The 19377-nt window shown below is 43.4% G+C and overlaps 1 protein-coding gene across 1 annotated transcript; it reads left to right on the top strand.

Moving 5' to 3' along the window:
- Window positions 1–620: 620 nt before the first annotated feature.
- On the top strand, window positions 621–5773 carry LOC115142547 (keratin, type I cytoskeletal 13-like). Its single transcript, XM_029682088.2, has 8 exons — window positions 621–1157; window positions 1995–2077; window positions 2423–2579; window positions 3292–3456; window positions 3745–3870; window positions 4472–4692; window positions 5126–5172; window positions 5378–5773. The coding sequence occupies exons 1-8, from the start codon at window positions 747–749 to the stop codon at window positions 5482–5484; spliced, it is 1317 nt and encodes a 438-aa protein (XP_029537948.1). The 5' UTR covers window positions 621–746; the 3' UTR covers window positions 5485–5773.
- Window positions 5774–19377: the final 13604 nt, after the last annotated feature.

Below are 19377 nucleotides of genomic sequence, written 5' to 3'. Positions count from 1 at the left end.
CATAACTTCCTCTTTATCAACGCCCCATGTCACGTCACCGACTACTTTTATGGTATGATGATCAATGCATTTACATTTTCTAAATGGAAAACCTATATTTGGGAGACTTCTAAACCTGTTACCATTACCCTTGAACATAATCTAATTGCCCAATAACATTTGAAAAAGAAACATAATATTGATGAAATGTATAATTTGTATTTAAAAAATATTTAGGATCCTTCCATCTCTCCAAAATATAGCCTACCAACATGAGCATGTCATGAGAGCTAGCCTACTGTTCTACAAAGTTTAGGTAGAGGAGCCTATTTTCTGTATCCTACATTTTTCGGTGACTACAGAGGGGAAAGCAGACTTTCTGTTGCGGGTTCCAGTCGTTTGTCATCTCTTAAAACGTGAGCTACTATCTTATCATATTCATAACTTGCTTATCTGAAGTTTATCATGCCGTGACAGATGTCAGACTGTACAGGAAAGTGAAAACAATTATGGAGGCAGAATGCCAGCTAACTCTCACGCGCACCACACCTTAGTTCCCTTTTTTAATGAGCTGACTAAGGACACACCTGTTGGATGCCTAATGAATATCTATTCACGTACATAATTATCTCACTGCGACATCCAGCCGCTCCCACCTCCAAGGGGGTATATATTCTGCTATCAGGCTTGAACTGGTTCACCACCGACTCTTCGAAGTACCACTCCGGGTTTTGTCAGCTCTACATACCCATCATCCCAACGTCGCCATGAGTGCTTTATCTCTTCGAAGTTATGGAGGCAGCCGAGGCTCATCCTCCATGTCTCTCGGAGGAGGTTACCAGAGTCGCATCGCATCACGGGCACCAAGCGTCTATGGAGGGGCAGGGGGACAGAGTGTCCGCGTATCTTATGCTTCCGGCACCAGGAGCGGTTTCGATCTGTCCAGTGCGCTTGGAGGTGACAATGGCAGCTATGGTAGTAATGCAGTGTCGGTCAACGAGAAGGCCACCATGCAGAACCTCAACGACCGTTTGGCCACCTACCTGGAGAAGGTGCGCTCCTTGGAGACGGCGAATACTCAGCTCGAGCGTCAAATCCGCGAGTGGTACGAGAAGAAGACACCGGTCATTAGAGATTACAGTAAATACGAAGCTACTCTTGCCGACCTGCGCAGAAAGGTGAGTATTCTTAGGGCATGATAAATACAGTATATTGCTATATTGAGCGAGATTGATATTATTAAATTTTGTTTCATCAACCTCACCCCTATTTACTATTGAGTTTGGATGAAGTTTTCTATGATGAGAAAAAATAAAATGAGGATATATAATTTACAAAAGTAAAATGTCTAAACATTTCTACTCAGGCAGGAAACAACATATATTCTCATACACAATTCAGTTCTAGCTTACAAGACACAAGTCATACGTTCATTGACTGACTGCATCTTTGAAGCTGTCAGGCTGCAATATAAGTGTGCCCTCAGGATGTGAATTTGTAAACCCTTGACTTTAATAGAGGAATCATACCACGTTTACAGTAGTGATGGATTATAGGACTTACATGTCATGAGTGTTGTTTAGTATATTTGTCTCTATTGAAAGAAAGCAAATACCAAAAAAAGGGCTTGGCATCCGAAACCACTTCTGTTCAACTTATCTCCCTGTCAACATTTACATTCACACTCACACTCATGCCGCCTACATTACTTCTTTCAAACGGGAGAGCCGTGCGCGTGATGACGACACGGATTGAATCATACCACTGTTCAATAGCATCTTGTATTATTTCATCTGATGTGATCCAAGTCATGCTGATTATTTTCATTTCCCATACATAACGGTGTGGCCTTTGTCATAGATAGGCTACAGTATATATGCGTGGGTAGGAGGCTAATCAATAAGTTACTAACACACTATGCAAATGATGTAATCATTGTGATAAGCCTGACTGTGTGTAGTTGTCTTCCTTTTTTATGTGCCATGTACCAACCATTTTTGTTGTCCTGTTCTCAGATCAGTGCTGCCACTCTGAGCAATGCCAGTATCCTCCTGCAGATAGACAATGCCAAACTGGCAGCAGAGGACTTCAAAGTCAAGTGAGTACAAAGGGTCTATAAGATGGAAGCAGCAAACAACTGTTGAATTCATCTCAGAATAATACTTTAAATCAGGATTGGAATGGGAACTATACGTCATATGTAAACTTGAGTCATGCAACTTTTATACCATTATTACAGTATGAAGCCACACCTACTATAACATTATTCAAGGTCAATGAGCCCATGACGTGATGTTAAATGTCACATTACTGTACACCTTAGATACATCATCAGCGGTCAACTGCACATAAAACTGGTCTGACTGGATTTGTGCCATTTGGTATGTTTACTGTTGGCGGCAACTGTTAATAATGCTGGTTAACTCCATTTCCCTCTGGAAAGGTTTGAGAATGAAATGGTTATGCGTCAGTCAGTGGAGGCAGACATTTCTGGACTGAGGAAGGTTCTGGACGAGTTGACCATGTCCCGGTCAGACCTGGAAATGCAGATTGAGGGGCTGAAGGAGGAGCTGGTCTACCTCAGGAAGAACCATGAGGAGGTGGGTGTTCCTCAGGGCACTGTAGGGGCCTTGTAAGCTCCTACCAAAGCCTATCTTTTATCATACCATATCCCCAAGAGTCATGGCACAGCCCTGTCAATAGCAAGACCTCCCCACAGTTCAAAAGTCTTATACATTTTACCTAGATGAAAACAATGTGGTTGTGAGAGTCAAATGGAGTTGTCAGAGACATAATTCATTCTCATCGCATGCCAAGCAGTGTTGTCTTTGGCTGTATCAATGACAATGCAAACAAGAAATCAAACAGACCTTGTTTGGAGTGTCTGCGCTGTCTTTGTTTGGGTAGCTTTAAAGCTGTCAGCAAATTTGTCACAAGCCCTGCAGCAGTATGGAATAGATGTTAAAACCACACTTGAGATCACATGGTCACAAGTATTATTTCATGTTGGATTACCTTGAGTGTAAGTTATCATATACTTACTTTAGAACGGTTATACAGAATGTCAGAGAAGCTGATGGAAATACACCATGAACACTGTAACTAGGTTATGAAAGATGGGGTTGAACCTGAGACACCACCTGTCTGTGACCCAATTTGACCCCACACCCCTATGTAATTGTGCTAGACAGTTTCCCTGTCTGGGACAGTCAAGTTGTATCTTATCTTACCCAGTGACAGCCTACCCAGTGGCAACCTCCATTGGCCTCTCATCTGGTGTCGACCTCTGTCATCACTCTGTGCCCCTTATAGGAGATTGCTGCCATGCGGGCTCACGTGAACGTCAGCTCAGTGAACGTGGAGGTGGATGCAGCACCCCAGCAGGACATGGCGTTGATGATGGAGGAGATCCGAACTCAGTATGAGGGCATCACCGAGAAGAATCGCCGTGAAATGGAAACCTGGTACAAGGGCAAGGTGAGGAGAAGAAGAGCCCAACCTTGTCTAGGGAGAAACTCTTGATCCATCTGTTCTGTTTTAGATAATATGAAAATGCACATCTTAAAAGGAACACTATGTCCTATGAGGGCAGTATTTAAAGTGCTTATAAACAACCAATTACTGTGATCACATACTTGAAGCTATCTTATACTTGTTTGATCATGTCAATATAGAGATATCAGACCACAGAGAATGACTTTTGTGCATATTACCAGTACAAGTGGAGTTACACAACCCTTACCGTGTTCCTTCTGTACGTCCCAGTTTGATGAGCTGAACAAGGTGGTGACCCACAGCACAGAGACCCTCCAGACGTCCCGCAGTGAGATCAACGAGCTCAAGAGGACCTTTCAGGCCCTGCAGATCGAGCTGCAGTCCCAGCTCAGCCTGGTGAGGAAACAAAAGCCCCCTCAACCCCCCTAACGTCACACCCCTCTCTGCCTCCTAGTTGATGCTAGATGTATGAGTTTGAGTTAGAGCTAGACTAGGTGTAATTACTGTAGAAGATTACTCGGAATTCGGAAATACATGACATTTACAAGATTCCACCTTCAGTTGAACAGTACAGTACAACTGACACCTCACAGTAAAAACATGATCATTTACACCTCATAAATACATTCCTACCCTACGGGTTACATATGAGTCCTCAGGTTTACCTTTTAGAAACTGAGGATTATGGATTAGTTACAGAGAGAGAAGAGAGAAGCAATCAGTTAACTCAGAGTTTTGTAATTATCACTAACTATAATAATAATACATTTCATTTTTGACAAGCTCTTTGATTGATGGATATATGAAGTGAAGTTGAGGATAACAGTTTTTGTTATACCACAGCTGTGATCCTCAAAACTGAGTTCTAAAAACATGTGCTCACCAGGAACTTCACCTCAATCATTCACTGATGTCAGCATGGGTAGCCTAAATCAACACCACTTGTTGAATCATCTGAAGTCTTTAACCCTTCCTCTTCCTCCCTCTCTCCCTATAGAAATCAGCCTTGGAGGGACAGCTGAATGAGACCGAGTCCCGCTACAGCATGCAGCTGAACCAGCTCCAGGGCATGGTCAACAGCCTGGAGCAGGAGTTGGGTCGCATGAAGACAGACATCGAGAGGCAGGCTGGCGAATACCGCATGCTCCTGGACATCAAGACCAGGCTGGAGATGGAGATCGCAGAGTACAGGAGGCTGCTGGACGGAGAGGATGTCGGGTAAGGAGAGTAGAGGAGAGGAGAGAAGAGAAGGCTGCAGATCCCTAAGTTACATGCCCAATGGGATTTACATGGGCTTCACATCCCCAATGTAAATTATAAATGTGCATTTTACATACCCAATTACAAATCAACCCCTCCCCTATCCCTTTGACATACCACATGCTGTAGGCACTTTGAATCTAAAAAGATTGGATACTTGCAAGAACAATGGTGGGAATATTAGTAGAGTGGAAGCTGGAGCAATCATCATTACGCTAATGACCTACAGCAGCCTATCTGATCATTACAGATCTACAAGAAGTGCACATGGGAAGGGGCCAGGGGTCAATTTGTAACTGGGCAATAGAGACAGTGTTACAGAGTAGAGGCATTAATATAGAGTTGTTCAATATGAAGGTACTTAACACTTAAACTATCTTCTTCCCTCCAGGAGAGCTGTCATCACCAAGAAGGTTGAGATTGTCGAGGTCAAAAAACGTAAGTAGAGCGAGACCATTTTCTATCATATCAAATCCCATATTGATTGAACCCAGCGGTAGTAATTGTGAAGCACTCTAGAACACAAAGGATTTGGTTGATTTGAATGTGTTAAGGTGCTATGTCTTCTCATAGCTCTGTTCTTCTCCTCTTTAGCTATGCCCAACACTAAGTGTACTAATGGTTATTTGTCCCTACTTTGTAGCTGAGCCAGTGGTGACAAAGAGAGTGAGGACGGTGATTGAGGAGATGGTTGATGGAAAGGTGGTCTCCCGTACAGAGGATGTGGAGATGGAGGTCCCGAAAAAATAGATCCATTGCCCACCCAAACCCACCTGTCATTAAAAGCCTAGTTCCGCCTACAGCTAAAAGGAATACCAGGAATGTTAAAATATTTTAATCTCCTCTGGATGGCATCACTTTGGTGTTGCCTGTATGCTCGGTGAATGTACAGCACTGTGCAATCTTTGATAAATTGACCATATTTGATATTTAAATTGACAAAACAAACATGCTTTTGAATATCGTTATTGATCAAATGATAATGTATGATGTTTGGTTGAATTGTCCCAAAATACATAATAAAATATGTTTCAATATCTACTGTATTTGATCATTGTCTATTTGTTTTGAGCATGAACTCTCAAATGATTTTTCCTCTCAGTCCACTGTCTTATCATTGGAAAATAACATTGTTCAAAAGGGGATGATAAAATATCAAGGAACATTTAAAGAGATTATCTTATAACTTTTTTCTTATATTTTCTTACCAAGATGGCATAGCAGTCAGACGTCCTTTGTCCTCGTCTTGTCGTGTCCCGTGTATATATATATATTTACATCTTTCTTCGCATATCATTATATATTTTATTTTCCAAAAACTCAACTTCAAAACACGCTCCTGCAACCCGCCTCACCAATTAAAAAAAAAAAAAAGAATTTATCTGAAATCCACAATAGAAGCTAGCCAGAAGCTAACCAGAAGCTAGCCAGAAGCTAGCCAGTTTACTGGCTAACGTTAGTATTCAGCTAACCACGGTTTGTGGTCATCAGCTATCCTTTAGCTCGAAAAGCTATCGCCAGTTTTGTACAACGCTACTCAGACCAGAACACACCGGACCTATTTTTCTCTGCATATCCCCGGATTTCAACCGCAAGCTCTGGACATTTACAGCTGGATCTCGCAGCTAGCTAGCTGCTATCCGTGTGACTTTTGGTTTACGTCGATCCTGGAGCAAACATCAATTATTCCGGAGCTAGCCAGCTGAAGAGTTCCATCAGCCACTCCTGGGCTACAATCACCTATCCGGACCCGTTTTACTGCCGATGCGGAGCCCCACCGGGCCTTTCTTCACTGCACTACCTACGTTATCTGCCCGAGGGAGTTATCCAACTGGCCCCTCCGTCGCGACGTTACCCGAATGCTCATCTGCGGCCCGTTAATCGTTAGCTGTCTCATCGGCTGCTATCTGAATAGGTCTATCGGACAATTGTTCTTGGGTCACTATAACTATATCTATTTTGCCAATTGGGATTGATCCCCTCTACCACACGGAACCCCACTAAAAACAGACCTCCATCCTATGCTAGCTTGCTACCGATGGCCCAGCTAGCTGTCTGAATTGCCGTTACCCCAACCAACCTCACTACTCACTGGACCCTTATGATCACTCTACTAAGCATGCCTCTCCTTAATGTCAATATGCCTTGTCCATTGCTCTTCTGGTTAGTGTTTATTGGCTTATTTCACTGTAGAGCCTCTAGCCCTGCTCATTATACATTATCCAACCTTTCTAGAGACAATATCTCTCTCATCATCACTCAATACCTAGGTTTACCTCCACTGTATTCACATCCTACCATACCTTTGTCTGTACATTATACCTTGAAGCTATTTTATTGCCCCCAGAAACCTCCTTTTACTCTCTGTTCCGGACGTTCTAGACGACCAATTCTCATAGTTTTTAGCCGTACCCTTATCCTACTCCTCCTCTATTCCTCTGGTGATGTAGAGGTGAATCCAGGCCCTGCAGTGCCTAGCTCCACTCCTATTCCCCAGGCGCTCTCTTTTGATGACTTCTGTAACCGTAACCCTCAATCTCACACAAATGATCAATGAACCTACCAGGTACCACCACAAAGCCGTAAACACGGGCACCCTCATAGATATCATCCTAACCAACTTGCCCTCTAAATACAGGCAGTGTATTTCAGCGATCACTGCCTCATTGCTTGCATCCATAATGGGTCAGCGGTCAAACGACCTCCACTCATCACTGTCAAATGCTCCCTGAAACACTTCAGCGAGCAGGCCTTTCTAATCGACCTGGCCGGGGTATCCTGGAAGGATATTGATCTCATCTCTTCAGTAGAGGATGCCTGGTTATTTTTTTAAAATGCCTTCCTCACCATCTTAAATAAGCATGCCCCATTCAAGAAATGTAGAACCAGGAACAGATATAGCCCTTGGTTCTCCCCAGACCTGACTGCCCTTAACCAACACAAAAACATCCTATGGCGTTCTGCATTAGCATCGAACAGCCCCCGTGATATGCAACTTTTCAGGGAAGCTAGAAACCAATATACACAGGCAATAGAAAAGCCAAGGCTAGCTTTTTCAAGCAGAAATTTGCATCCTGCAACACAAACTCAAAACATTTCTGGCACACTGTAAAGTCCATGGAGAATAAGAACACCTCTGCTGCCCACTGCACTGAGGATAGGAAACTCTGTCACCACCGATAAATCCACAATATTTGAGAATTTCAATAAGCATTTTTCTACGGCTGGCCATGCTTTCCACCTGGCTACCCCTACCCCGGTCAACAGCACTGCACCCCCCACAGCAACTCGCCCAAGCCTTCCCCATTTCTCCTTCTCCCAAATCCAGTCAGCTGATGTTCTGAAAGAGCTGCAAAATCTGGACCCCTACAAATCAGCCGGGCTACAATCTGGACCCTTTCTTTCTAAAATGATCTGCCCAAATTGTTGCAACCCCTATTACTAGCCTGTTCAACCTCTCTTTCGTGTCGTCTGAGATTCCAAAGATTAGAAAGCAGCTGCGGTTATCCCCCTCTTCAAAGGGGGGGGACACTCTTGACCCAAATTGCTACAGACCTATATCTATCCTACCCTGCCTTTCTAAGGTCTTCGAAAGCCAAGTCAACAAACAGATTACCGACCATTTCGAATCCCACCATACCTTCTCCGCTATGCAATCTGGTTTCAGAGCTGGTCATGGGTGCACCTCAGCCACGATCAAGGTCCTAAACGATATCTTAACCTCCATTGATAAGAAACAATACTGTGCAGCCATATTCATTGACCTGGCCAAGGCTTTCGACTCTGTCAACCACCACATCCTCATCGGCAGACTCGATAGCCTTGGTTTCTCAAATGATTGCCTCGCCTGGTTCACCAACTACTTCTCTGATAGAATTCAGTGTGTCAAATCGGAGGGCCTGTTGTCCGGGCCTCTGGCAGTCTCTATGGGGATGCCACAGGGTTCAATTCATGGACCGACTCTCTTCTCTGTATACATCAATGATGTTGCTCTTGCTGATGGTGAGTCTCTGATCCACCTCTACGCAGACGACACCATTCTGTACACTTCTGGCCCTTCTTTGGATACTGTGTTAACAACCCTCCAGACGAGCGTCAATGCCATACAACTCTCCTTCCATGGCCTCCAATTGCTCTTAAATACAAGTAAAACTAAATGCATGCTCTTCAACCGATCGCTGCCTGCCCTTGCCCGCCCGTCCAACATCACTACTCTGGACGGTTCTGACTTAGAATATGTGGACAACTACAAATACCTAGGTGTCTGGTTAGACTGTAAACTCTCCTTCCAAACTCACATCAACCATCTCCAATCCAAAGTTAAATCTAGAATTGCCTTCCTATTTCGCAACAAAGCATCCCTCACTCCTGCGGCTCATGCAAACATAACCTTGTAAAACTGACCATCCTACCGATCCTCGACTTCGGCGATGTCATTTACAAAATAGCCTCCAATACCCTACTCAATAAATTGGATGCAGTCTATCACAGTGCCATCTGTTTTGTCACCAAAGCCACATATACTACCTAGCACTGCGACCTGTACGCTGTCGTTGGCTGGCCATCGCTTCATACTCCTCGCCAAACCCACTGGCTCCAGGTCATCTACAAGACCCTGCTAGGTAAAGTCCCCCCTTATCTCAGCTCGCTGGTCACCATAGCAGCACCCACCCGTAGCATGCGCTCCAGCAGGTATATCTCTCTGGTCACCCCGAAAATCAATTCTTCCTTTGGCCGCTTCATCTTCCAGTTCTCTGCTGCCAATGACTGGAACGAACTGCAAAAATCTCTGAAGCTGGAAATGTGACAGGTTAAAGGAAATATTCATAGCCTGTTATACATTAAAAAGTATTAGTAAGTTCATAGTATGTGAGGATCTTAAAACATCTAAGGTTAAAAAGATCATGCATTCAGTATTAGTGGATAGAGATTGATAACATTCATATAATTGTGTTAAAGTTAAAATCCGTCAAGCGTACAAAGGGTACGAATTGTGAGAGGAATGTGTAAACGTTACATTGATTACTTTATTTTGTGGTGCCTGATGGAAGGTTAAAAGTGTTCATCTGTAATCTACTAAATGCTCTTAATCTATGAGCCTAAAATCGATTGCTCTGGTCTCCACCAATGAGGAAACAAACCGTATCACTCGTGATTATTTCTCCCCTTTTCAGATACGTTATTGATGATAAAAAAAAGAGTAATTTAAATGCAATAACTCGCTAACATGTCAAGAGTGTTTAAGGTGTGTCTTAGTAACATATTGAGGAAGTTAGAATTAAGTTTGCAGAGAGTAATATGAGCCCTGCTCGGTTGTAGCGAAGAATAGCTTCGTACTGAGAGTAGCTGCCATTTTATGTCGATTGTGAATGAACATGTGCGTTGTTAATAAGATATTTTGCGGTGTTATTTGTATAATGGTTTTTCAAGTACTTTATTGCCTGTTGATAAATTAAGTTATGGTTTACTGAGTTAAAGCTTTGTGCTTGACAGTTATATTGAAATTAGTATCCGTTTCAGTGAATTAGTGTATACTGTTGTGACTTGAATAAGCCTTGTACCCTAAAGACTATCTATTTCCTGTAGATCTGTTGTTCTGGAAAATGTGTTACTTTTGTAAAATGATTGCACTAAAAGTTGTTATTGAGGAAATTATACCGTATCACTCTCGTGATTATTTCTCCCCTTTTTCAGGGGTGTAACAGAAACACTTATCTCCCTCACTAGCTTTAAGCACCAGCTGTCAGAGCAGCTCACCAATTACTGCACCTGTACATAGCCCATCTATATTTTAGCCCAAACAACTACCTCTCCCCCTAATGTATTTTTTTGTTGCTCCTTTGCATCCCATTATTTCTATCTCTACTTTGCACATTCTTCCACTGCAAATCTACAATTTTTACTTGCTATATTGTATTTACTTTGCCACCATGGCCTTTTTTTTGCGTTTACCTCCCTTATCTCACCTCATTTGCTCACATTGTATATAGACTTATTTTTCTACTGTATTATTGACTGTATGTTTGTTTTACTCCATGTGTAACTCTGTGTTGTTGTATGTGTCGAACTGCTTCGCTTTATCTTGGCCAGGTCACAATTGTAAGTGAGAACTTGTTCTCAACTTGCCTACCTGGTGAAATAAAAAATAAATATATAAATATCAGTTTATTTTATACTATAGGTCAGGGGTGTCAAAATCATTCCATGGAGGGCCTAGTGTCTGCGGGTTTTTGTTTTTTCCTTTCAATCAAGACCTAGATAACCAGGTGAAGGGGGTTCTTTACTAATTAGTGACCTTAATTCATCAATCAGGTACAAGGGAGGAGCGAAATCCCACAGATGCTCGACCCTCCATGGATTGAGTTTGACACATTCTGTAGTGTAATAATGTTATCTTCATAATAACATTTTGTATATATTTGATGTCATTCAATTTCACCCAACCATTTAACATGCTCTTTCAACAAATGCACATTAGATGATAGTATGATTCAGTATGATGTCATTAACAAATCAACACGATTCCTTTAAAGAAACATAACCCTGGGACTGTCACGCCCTGACCCGAGAGAGCCTTTTTATGTCTCTATTTTGGTTTGGTCAGGGTGTGATTTGGGTGGGCATTCTATGTTTTGTTTTCTATGTTTCTTTATTTCTATGTTTTGGCCAGGTATGGTTCACAATCGAGGACAGCTGTCTATCGTTGTCTCTGATTGGGAATCATACTTAGGTAGCCCTTTTTCCCTCCTTCAGTGTGGGTAGTTGACTTTTGTTAGTGACACTTTAGCCCTGTAAGCTTCACGGTTGTTTCTTCGTTTGTTGGCGACATTTTAAACAAAATACAAATTTACCCTCACCACGCTGCACTTTGATCCACTTCTTTCGATGGCCGTGACAGGGACGGTGTCAAAGGACGGTTAGTATAATGGGTGTGAATCCCAGCCCTGTGTAGCATCTTTTGCATCTATAAAGTTTGATCTCGGCTGATGACACTGAAGCAGTCAGCCATCTCCAATAAAATATATGATTTGAGGTCACAGTCTAAATTCCCCAAACAAATCACTTTAATTACAGATTACAAAGATACTGGAGTCAATAAACAGGGAGGTGAATAACTCAATTGAACGGTTTCAAGTTCCAAGGGTGGGAAGGAACTGAGGTAATAAAAGCATTGTAATGGTGAAGTCTTATTGGGACAGGGTGGGACAAGACCAATATAAACAGTGTGACTGAGGACACTTGTACTCTATGTAATGGTTCATGCTTGAGCCGGCCTGTTATTGAGTTAGGAGTGAGATTGGAGACACTGAAGAACGGGGCGACAGGTAGTCGGGTGGTTAAGAGCGTTGGGCCAGTAACTGAAAGGTCGCTCTTTTGAATCCCTGAGCCAACTACGTGAAAAATGTGCCCTTGAGCAAGGCACTTAACCCTAATTGCTCCTGTAAGTTGCTCTAAATAAGAGTCTGCTAAATGCCTAAAATACATATCCAATGCTCAAAAAAATAAAGGGAACACTTAAACAACACAATGTAACTCCAAGTCAATCACACTTCTGTGAAATCAAACTGTCCACTTAGGAAGCAACACTGATTGACAATAAATTTCACATGCTGTTGTGCAAATGGAATAGACAACAGGTGGAAATTATAGGCAATTAGCAAGACACCCCCAATAAAGGAGTGGTTCTGCATGTGATAACCACAGATCACTTCTCAGTTCCTATGCTTTCTGGCTGATGTTTTGGTCACTTTTGAATGCTGGCGGTGCTTTCACTCTAGTGGTAGCATGAGACGGAGTCTACAACCCACACAAGTGGCTCAGGTAGTGCAGCTCATCCAGGATGGCACATCAATGCGAGCAGTGGCAAGAAGGTTTGCTGTGTCTGTCAGCGTAGTGTCCAGAGCATGGAGGCGCTACCAGGAGACAGGCCAGTACATCAGGAGACGTGGAGGAGGCCGTAGGAGGGCAACAACCCAGCAGCAAGACCGCTACCTCCGCCTTTGTGCAAGGAGGAGCAAGAGGAGCACTGCCAGAGCCCTGAAAAATGACCTCCAACAGGCCACAAATGTGCATGTGTCTACTCAAACGGTCAGAAACAGACTCCATGAGGGTGGTATGAGGGCCCGACGTCCACAGGTGGGGGTTGGCGCCACTGGCTCCCTGTGCTCTTCACAGATGAAAGCAGGTTCACACTGAGCACGTGACAGACGTGACAGTCTGGAGACGCTGTGGAGAACGTTCTGCTGCCTGCAACATCCTCCAGCATGACCGGTTTGGCGGTGGGTCAGTCATGGTGTGGGGTGGCATTTCTTTGGGGGGCCGCACAGCCCCCCATGTGCTCGCCAGAGGTAGCCTGACTGCCATTAGGTACCGAGATGAGATCCCCAGACCCCTTGTGAGACCATATGCTGGTGCGGTTGGCCCTGGGTTCCTCCTAATGCAAGACAATGCTAGACCTCATGTGGCTGGAGTGTGTCAGCAGTTCCTGCAAGAGGAAGGCATTGATGCTATGGACTGGCCCATCCGTTCCCCAAACCTGAATCCAATTGAGCACATCTGGGACATCATGTCTTGCTCCATCCACCAATGCCACGTTGCACCACAGACTGTCCAGGAGTTGGCGGATGCTTTAGTCCAGGTCTGGGAGGAGATCCCTCAGGAGACCATCCGCCACCTTATCAGGAATATGCCCAGGCATTGTAGGGCGGTCATACAGGCACGTGGAGGCCACACACACTACTAAGCCTCATTTTGACTTGTTTTAAGGACATTACATCAAAGTTGGATCAGCCTGTAGTGTGCTTTTCAACTTTTGAGTGTGACTCCAAATCCAGACCTCCATGGGTTGATACATTTGATTTCCATTGATCATTTTTGCGTGATTTTTGTTGTCAGCACATTCAACTATGTAAAGAAAAAAGTATTTAATAAGAATATTTCATTCATTCAGATCTAGGATGTGTTATTTTAGTGTTCCCTTTTATTTTTTTTGAGCAGTGTATAATTGGATGAGAAAACAAAGTGAGTGTGAGATAGGGATGTGAAAGTAGTGATTGATAAATTTACCATATTTAAGTTGACAAAACAAACATGCTTTACCATATTTCAGTGTTGATCAAATGATCATGTATGATGTTTGGTTGAATTGTCCCAAAATACACAATAAAAGATGTGTTTCAGTATCTACTGTATTTGATCATTGTGTATTTGTTTTGATCTCTCAAAGAATTTCTCCTCTCATTCAGCTGTGTTCCACCAGATGGCAGCAAGCACTTCCTACTGTATGATAGTTCAACTTGGTCTTGGCTTTGATTTTCAATGGTGCCAAGTACAATCAAATGGTATCATTCTGAGAGGGCTTTAGAGAACTCTGTCATCATCAAGGCACATATTTATGGGACCTGCACTAAAATAAGTGTTTTCCTTTTAACAAAATGTGGTTGTCATCTTTGTAGGGGAAAATGTGTTTTCATATCTACATCCACATAGAGATTCACACAATCACAACCTCACCAAACGTAGACAAACATCAGGGCCGTAACTACATATGAGGACACCGAGGTCCGGACCTTGGTCATTTCTTCTCATTTAAAAATAAAATAAAAAAATAAAATATATACAGTACCAGTCAAAAATTTGGACATACCTAATCGTTCAAGGGTTGTTTTTTACTTTTTACTATTTTCTTCAATGTAGAAATGTAGTAAAGACATCAAAACTATGAAATAACACATGGAATAATGTACTAAGCAAAAAAGTGTTAAACAAATCAGAACATATTTTAGATTTATCCACCCTTTGCCTTGATGACAGCTGTGCACGCTCTTGGCATTCTCCCAACCAGCTTCATGAGGAATGCTTTTCCAATGCTTTTCCAGTCTTGAAGGAGTTCCCACATATTCTGAGCACTTGTTGGCTGGTTTTCCTTCACTCTGCTGTCCAACTCATCCCAAACCATCACAATTGGGTTGAGGTCGGGTCATCTGATGCAGCACTCCATCACTCTCCTTGGTCAAATAGCCCTTACATAGCCTGGGGGTGTGTTGGGTCATTGTCCTGTTGAAAAAAACAAATGATACTCCCACATGATAGTCACTGCAGAATGCTGTGGAAGCCATACTGGTTAAGTGTGCCTTGAATTCTAAATAAATCACAGACAGTGTCACTAGCAAAGTACTCATCACACCATCACACCTCCTCCTCCATACTTCCTAGTTTGAACCACACATGCGGAGATCATCCTCTGTGTGTCTTACAAAGACACGGCAGTTCGAAACAAAAATCTAAAATTTGGACTCATCAGACCAAAGCAAACATTTCCACTGGTCTAATGTCCATTGCTCGTGTTTCTTGACCCAAGCAAGTCTCTTCTTCTTATTGATGTACTTTAATAGTGGTTTCTCTGCAGCAATTTGACCATGAAGGTCTGATTCACACAGTCCCCTCTGAATAGTTGATGTTGGGATGTGTCTGTTACTTGAACTCTGTGAAGCATTTATTTGGGCTGCAATTTCTGGGGCTGGTAACTCTAATAAACGTATCCTCTTCAGCAGAGGTAACTTTGGGTCTTCCATTCCTGTGGTGGTCCTCATGAGAGCCAGTTTCATCATAGTGCTTGATGTTTTTATGACTGCACTTGAAGAACTTTCAAAGTTCTTGACATTTTCCGTATTGACTGACCTTAATTTCTTAAAGTAATGATGGACTGTCATTTCTCTGCTTATTTGAGTTGTTCTTGACATAATATGGACTTGGTCTTTTACCAAATAGGGCTATCTTCTGTATACCCACCTACCATGTCACAACACAACTGATTGACTCAAACGCATTAAGATGGAAATAAATTCCACTAATTAACTTTTAACAAGGCACACCTGTTAATTGAAATGCATTCCAGGTGACTACCTCATGAAGCTGGTTGAGATGATGCCAAAAGTGTGCAAAGCTGTCATCAAGGCAAAGGGTGGCTACTTTGAAGAATCTCACATCTCAAATCTGTTTTCATTTGAGATGTGAGATCAGCCCTTAGCTGGGGTATATTTTCTATATTCCACACCCCCCCATGCCTTATTGCTTAAATATACAATGTTGTAAGCTATGCAAAAGGAATATCTACACAGGAAATAGAGGCATGGCATCTACAAAGGGATATTCACATAACAGCTGTACTGTATATGTATAAACATCTTGCTGGAGAGAGAGAGAGAACTAATTACTTAGACAGGTGAGATTTATGGCCCTCTCTCTGAGGACTGGTGGAGATCTTATCTGATCTGTGTCTAGTTCCACAGTCATAAATCTTACTGTCCATGCAGGAGCACAAGGACAGTCTACTACAGGCTATATAGGAATGAACCATCTCTAAACAATAACAATATACCTCAAAATGCTCATGCATTCAATACAATACATGCAACTATAAACAACATTCACATGAAATATATACTGAACAAAAATATAAACGCAACATGCCACAAATTCAAAGATTTTAGTGAGTTACAGTTCAAAGAAAGAATCCAGTCTATTGAAATAAACTCTTTAGGCCCTAATTTATGGTTTTGACATGACTGGTCAGGGGCGCAGCGATGGGCCCAACCACTTGGGAGCCAGGCCCACCCACTGGGGAGCCAGGCCCACCCACTGGGGAGCCAGGCCCACCCACTGGGGAGCAAGGCCCACCCACTGGGGAGCCAGGCCCACCCACTGGGGAGCAAGGCCCACCCACTGGGGAGCAAGGCCCACCCACTGGGGAGCAAGGCCCACCCACTGGGGAGCCAGGCCCACCCACTGGGGAGCAAGGCCCACCCACTAGGGAGCAAGGCCCACCCACTGGGGAGCAAGGCCCACCCACTGGGGAGCAAGGCCCACCCACTGGGGAGCCAGGCCCACCCACTGGGGAGCCAGGCCCACCCACTGGGGAGCCAGGCCCAACCACTTGGGAGCCAGGCCCACCCACTGGGGAGCAAGGCCCATCCACTGGGGAGCCAGGCCCACCCACTGGGGAGCCAGGCCCAACCACTTGGGAGCAAGGCCCACCCACTGGGGAGCCAGGCCCACCCACTGGGGAGCCAGGCCCACCCACTGGGGAGCCAGGCCCACCCACTGGGGAGCAAGGCCCACCCACTGGGGAGCCAGGCCCAGCTAATCAGAATACATTTTTCCCCGCTTTTTTACTTTCAGAAATATATATTTCTGTTGTTCAGTATACATAATATGCAGCAGTACTATTCAGCTACAGATGTAACAAGATAATCAGGCCTTGCTTCCAGTCAATCACCATAAAGTAGCATTAACCCACCTGACAATAAACCCGACAACTCACTTCTTCCTAAAATAAACACACTGATAACTTGGTCAGCAGCCAAATTTGCATCATTGTCTGCAGACAATGATAACAACTCTGACCTTGAGTGCGAGGGGTCAGAGTCCAAATGTGCATTCGGGCACTCTGATTGGTGGAAACCAGGAGGCTGTGATAGACCGCTGAGAAGAGGAGAAATCATCCTAAAGGGACTATGGGGAAAGTCACGTGCACAGGCATGGCTTTGAAATGTTTTATTTTTTTACATTTATTGCAGTAACGTTGAAGGGCTCTTACTACTTAGCCAGCTAGAAGGATGAAGTAATAAGCTAACTTTAAACCGAGCCTACCTTAGCAGGAGCAAAAACATAGGCTTCTAAGTTCTCATAACTTTGCTTTACAGAGAGTAGGCTACTGAAATAGACAGTGATTTGGCGGTCAGTGGTGAGGCTGAAGCAGCCTGCAATGCATGCAGAAGGAGACAGAGAGACAGAGGAAGCAATCAGAGAGAGGTTAGTACAGTGGTTCACAAACTTGGGGTCTGATCTCCATGCAGGGTCCACTAAGAAAATCTGTACTAATCTAATCAAACAAGTTAGGAACCTAAAAAAAAGAAGATATGTTTCAATATGAACATCTCCACATGGCCTATGTTTATTTTCGGCCTCCATTAAATTGCAATCAGAATGCAAACAATACAGTTCTAAAATGTCATATGTTTTCATTTATATCGTGATCGTTCATCATATATCGATTTGTCCACTGGACTTTATAGTTTATTATATTAATACAAAATCGTAAGTAATGTTCTAGTATTTCATGTGAATGTGATAAGCCAATCATGTGTGCTCCATTTATGTCTGTTTGTGCAGAGTTTGATTAGTAATGCCTAGGAATACAAAATGTTAACGCTACGTAGTTTGAAAAAAGAGATACCTATGTAAACAGTTGATTATTTTATGCAATTCATCATTACATCTGATTGAACTTTCGCTGATGCTACGTGTCAGAATGAATCATTTCTCATATTTCCCCCCTTTCAGGGGTATAACATTACAATTGTATAGCTAATAGGCTATACAGTGCATTCTTAAAGTATTCAGACATTTAACTTTTTCCACATTTTGTTACGTTACAGCCTTATTCTATAATGGTTTAAATATTTTTTTCCCTCATCTATCTAAACACAATACCGCTCAATGACAAAACAAAATACATGTTTTTAGAAAAAAAACGGGAATATAACATTTACATAAGAATTCAGACCCTTTACTCAGTACTTTGTTGAAGCACCTTTGGCCGCAATTACAGCCTCAAGTCTTCTTGGGTATGACGCTACAAGCTTGGCACACCTGTATTTGGGGAGTTTCTCCCATTCTTCTCTGCATATCCTCTCAAGCTCTGTCAGGTGGAATGGGGAGTGTCGCTGCACAGCTATTTTCAGGTCTCTCCAGAGATGTTTGATCTGGTTCAAGTCGGGTTTCTGGCTGGGCCTCTCAAGGACATTGAGAGACTTGTTCTGAAGCCACTCCTGTGTTGTCTTCACTGTGTGCTTAGGGTCATTGTCCTGTTGGAAGGTGAACCTTCGCCCACAGTCCGAGGTCCTGAGCGCTCTGGATCATGTTTTCATCAAGGATCTCTCTGTACTTTGCTTCATTCATCTTTCCCTTGATCCTGACTAGTCTCCCAGTCCCTGCCGCTGAAAAACATCCCCACAGCATGATGCTGTCACTATCATGCTTCACTGTAGGAATGGTTTTGGTCAGATGATGAGCGGTGCCTGGTTTCCTCCAGACGTGACGCTTGTCATTCAGACTAAAGAGTTCAATCTTGCTTTCATCAGACCAGAGAATCTTGTTTCTCATGGTCTGAGAGTCCTTTAGGTGCCTTTTGGCAAACTCCAAGCTGGCTGTCATGTGGCTTTTACTAAGGAGTGGCTTTTGTCTGGCCAATCTACCATAAAGGCCTTATTGGTGGAGTCCTGCCGAGATGGTTGTCCTTCTGGAATGTTCTCCCATCTCCACAGAACTCTGGACCTCTGTCAGAGTGACCATTGGGTTCTTGGTCACCTCCCTGACCAAGGCCCTTCTCACCCGATTGCTCAGTTTGGCCAGGCGGCCAGCTCTAGGAAGAGTCTTGTTGGTTCCAAACTTCTTCCATTTAATAATGATAGAGGCCACTGTGTTCTTGGGGACCTTCAATGCTTCAGAAATGTTTTGGTACCCTTCCCCAGATCTGTGGCTCGACACAACTCTGCCTCGGAGCTCTATGGACAATTTCTTTAACCTCATGGCTTGGTTTTTGCTCTGACATCGCACCGTCAACTGTAGGACCTTATATAG

The sequence above is a fragment of the Oncorhynchus nerka genome, linkage group LG15 (genome assembly GCF_034236695.1).
Source record: "Oncorhynchus nerka isolate Pitt River linkage group LG15, Oner_Uvic_2.0, whole genome shotgun sequence".
In the NCBI taxonomy this organism is placed as follows: domain Eukaryota; kingdom Metazoa; phylum Chordata; class Actinopteri; order Salmoniformes; family Salmonidae; genus Oncorhynchus; species Oncorhynchus nerka.
This window is presented reverse-complemented; position numbering and strand designations above follow the sequence as displayed.

Excerpts from the sequence above, each read along its gene's own strand:
- LOC115142547 (XM_029682088.2), top strand. The coding sequence starts at position 747 with ATGAGTGCTTTATCTCTTCGAAGTTATGGAGGCAGCCGAGGCTCATCC. Across the intron at positions 1,158-1,994 it reads TTGCCGACCTGCGCAGAAAG|ATCAGTGCTGCCACTCTGAG; the intron begins GTGAGTATTCTT and ends TCCTGTTCTCAG. Across the intron at positions 2,078-2,422 it reads GCAGAGGACTTCAAAGTCAA|GTTTGAGAATGAAATGGTTA; the intron begins GTGAGTACAAAG and ends CCCTCTGGAAAG.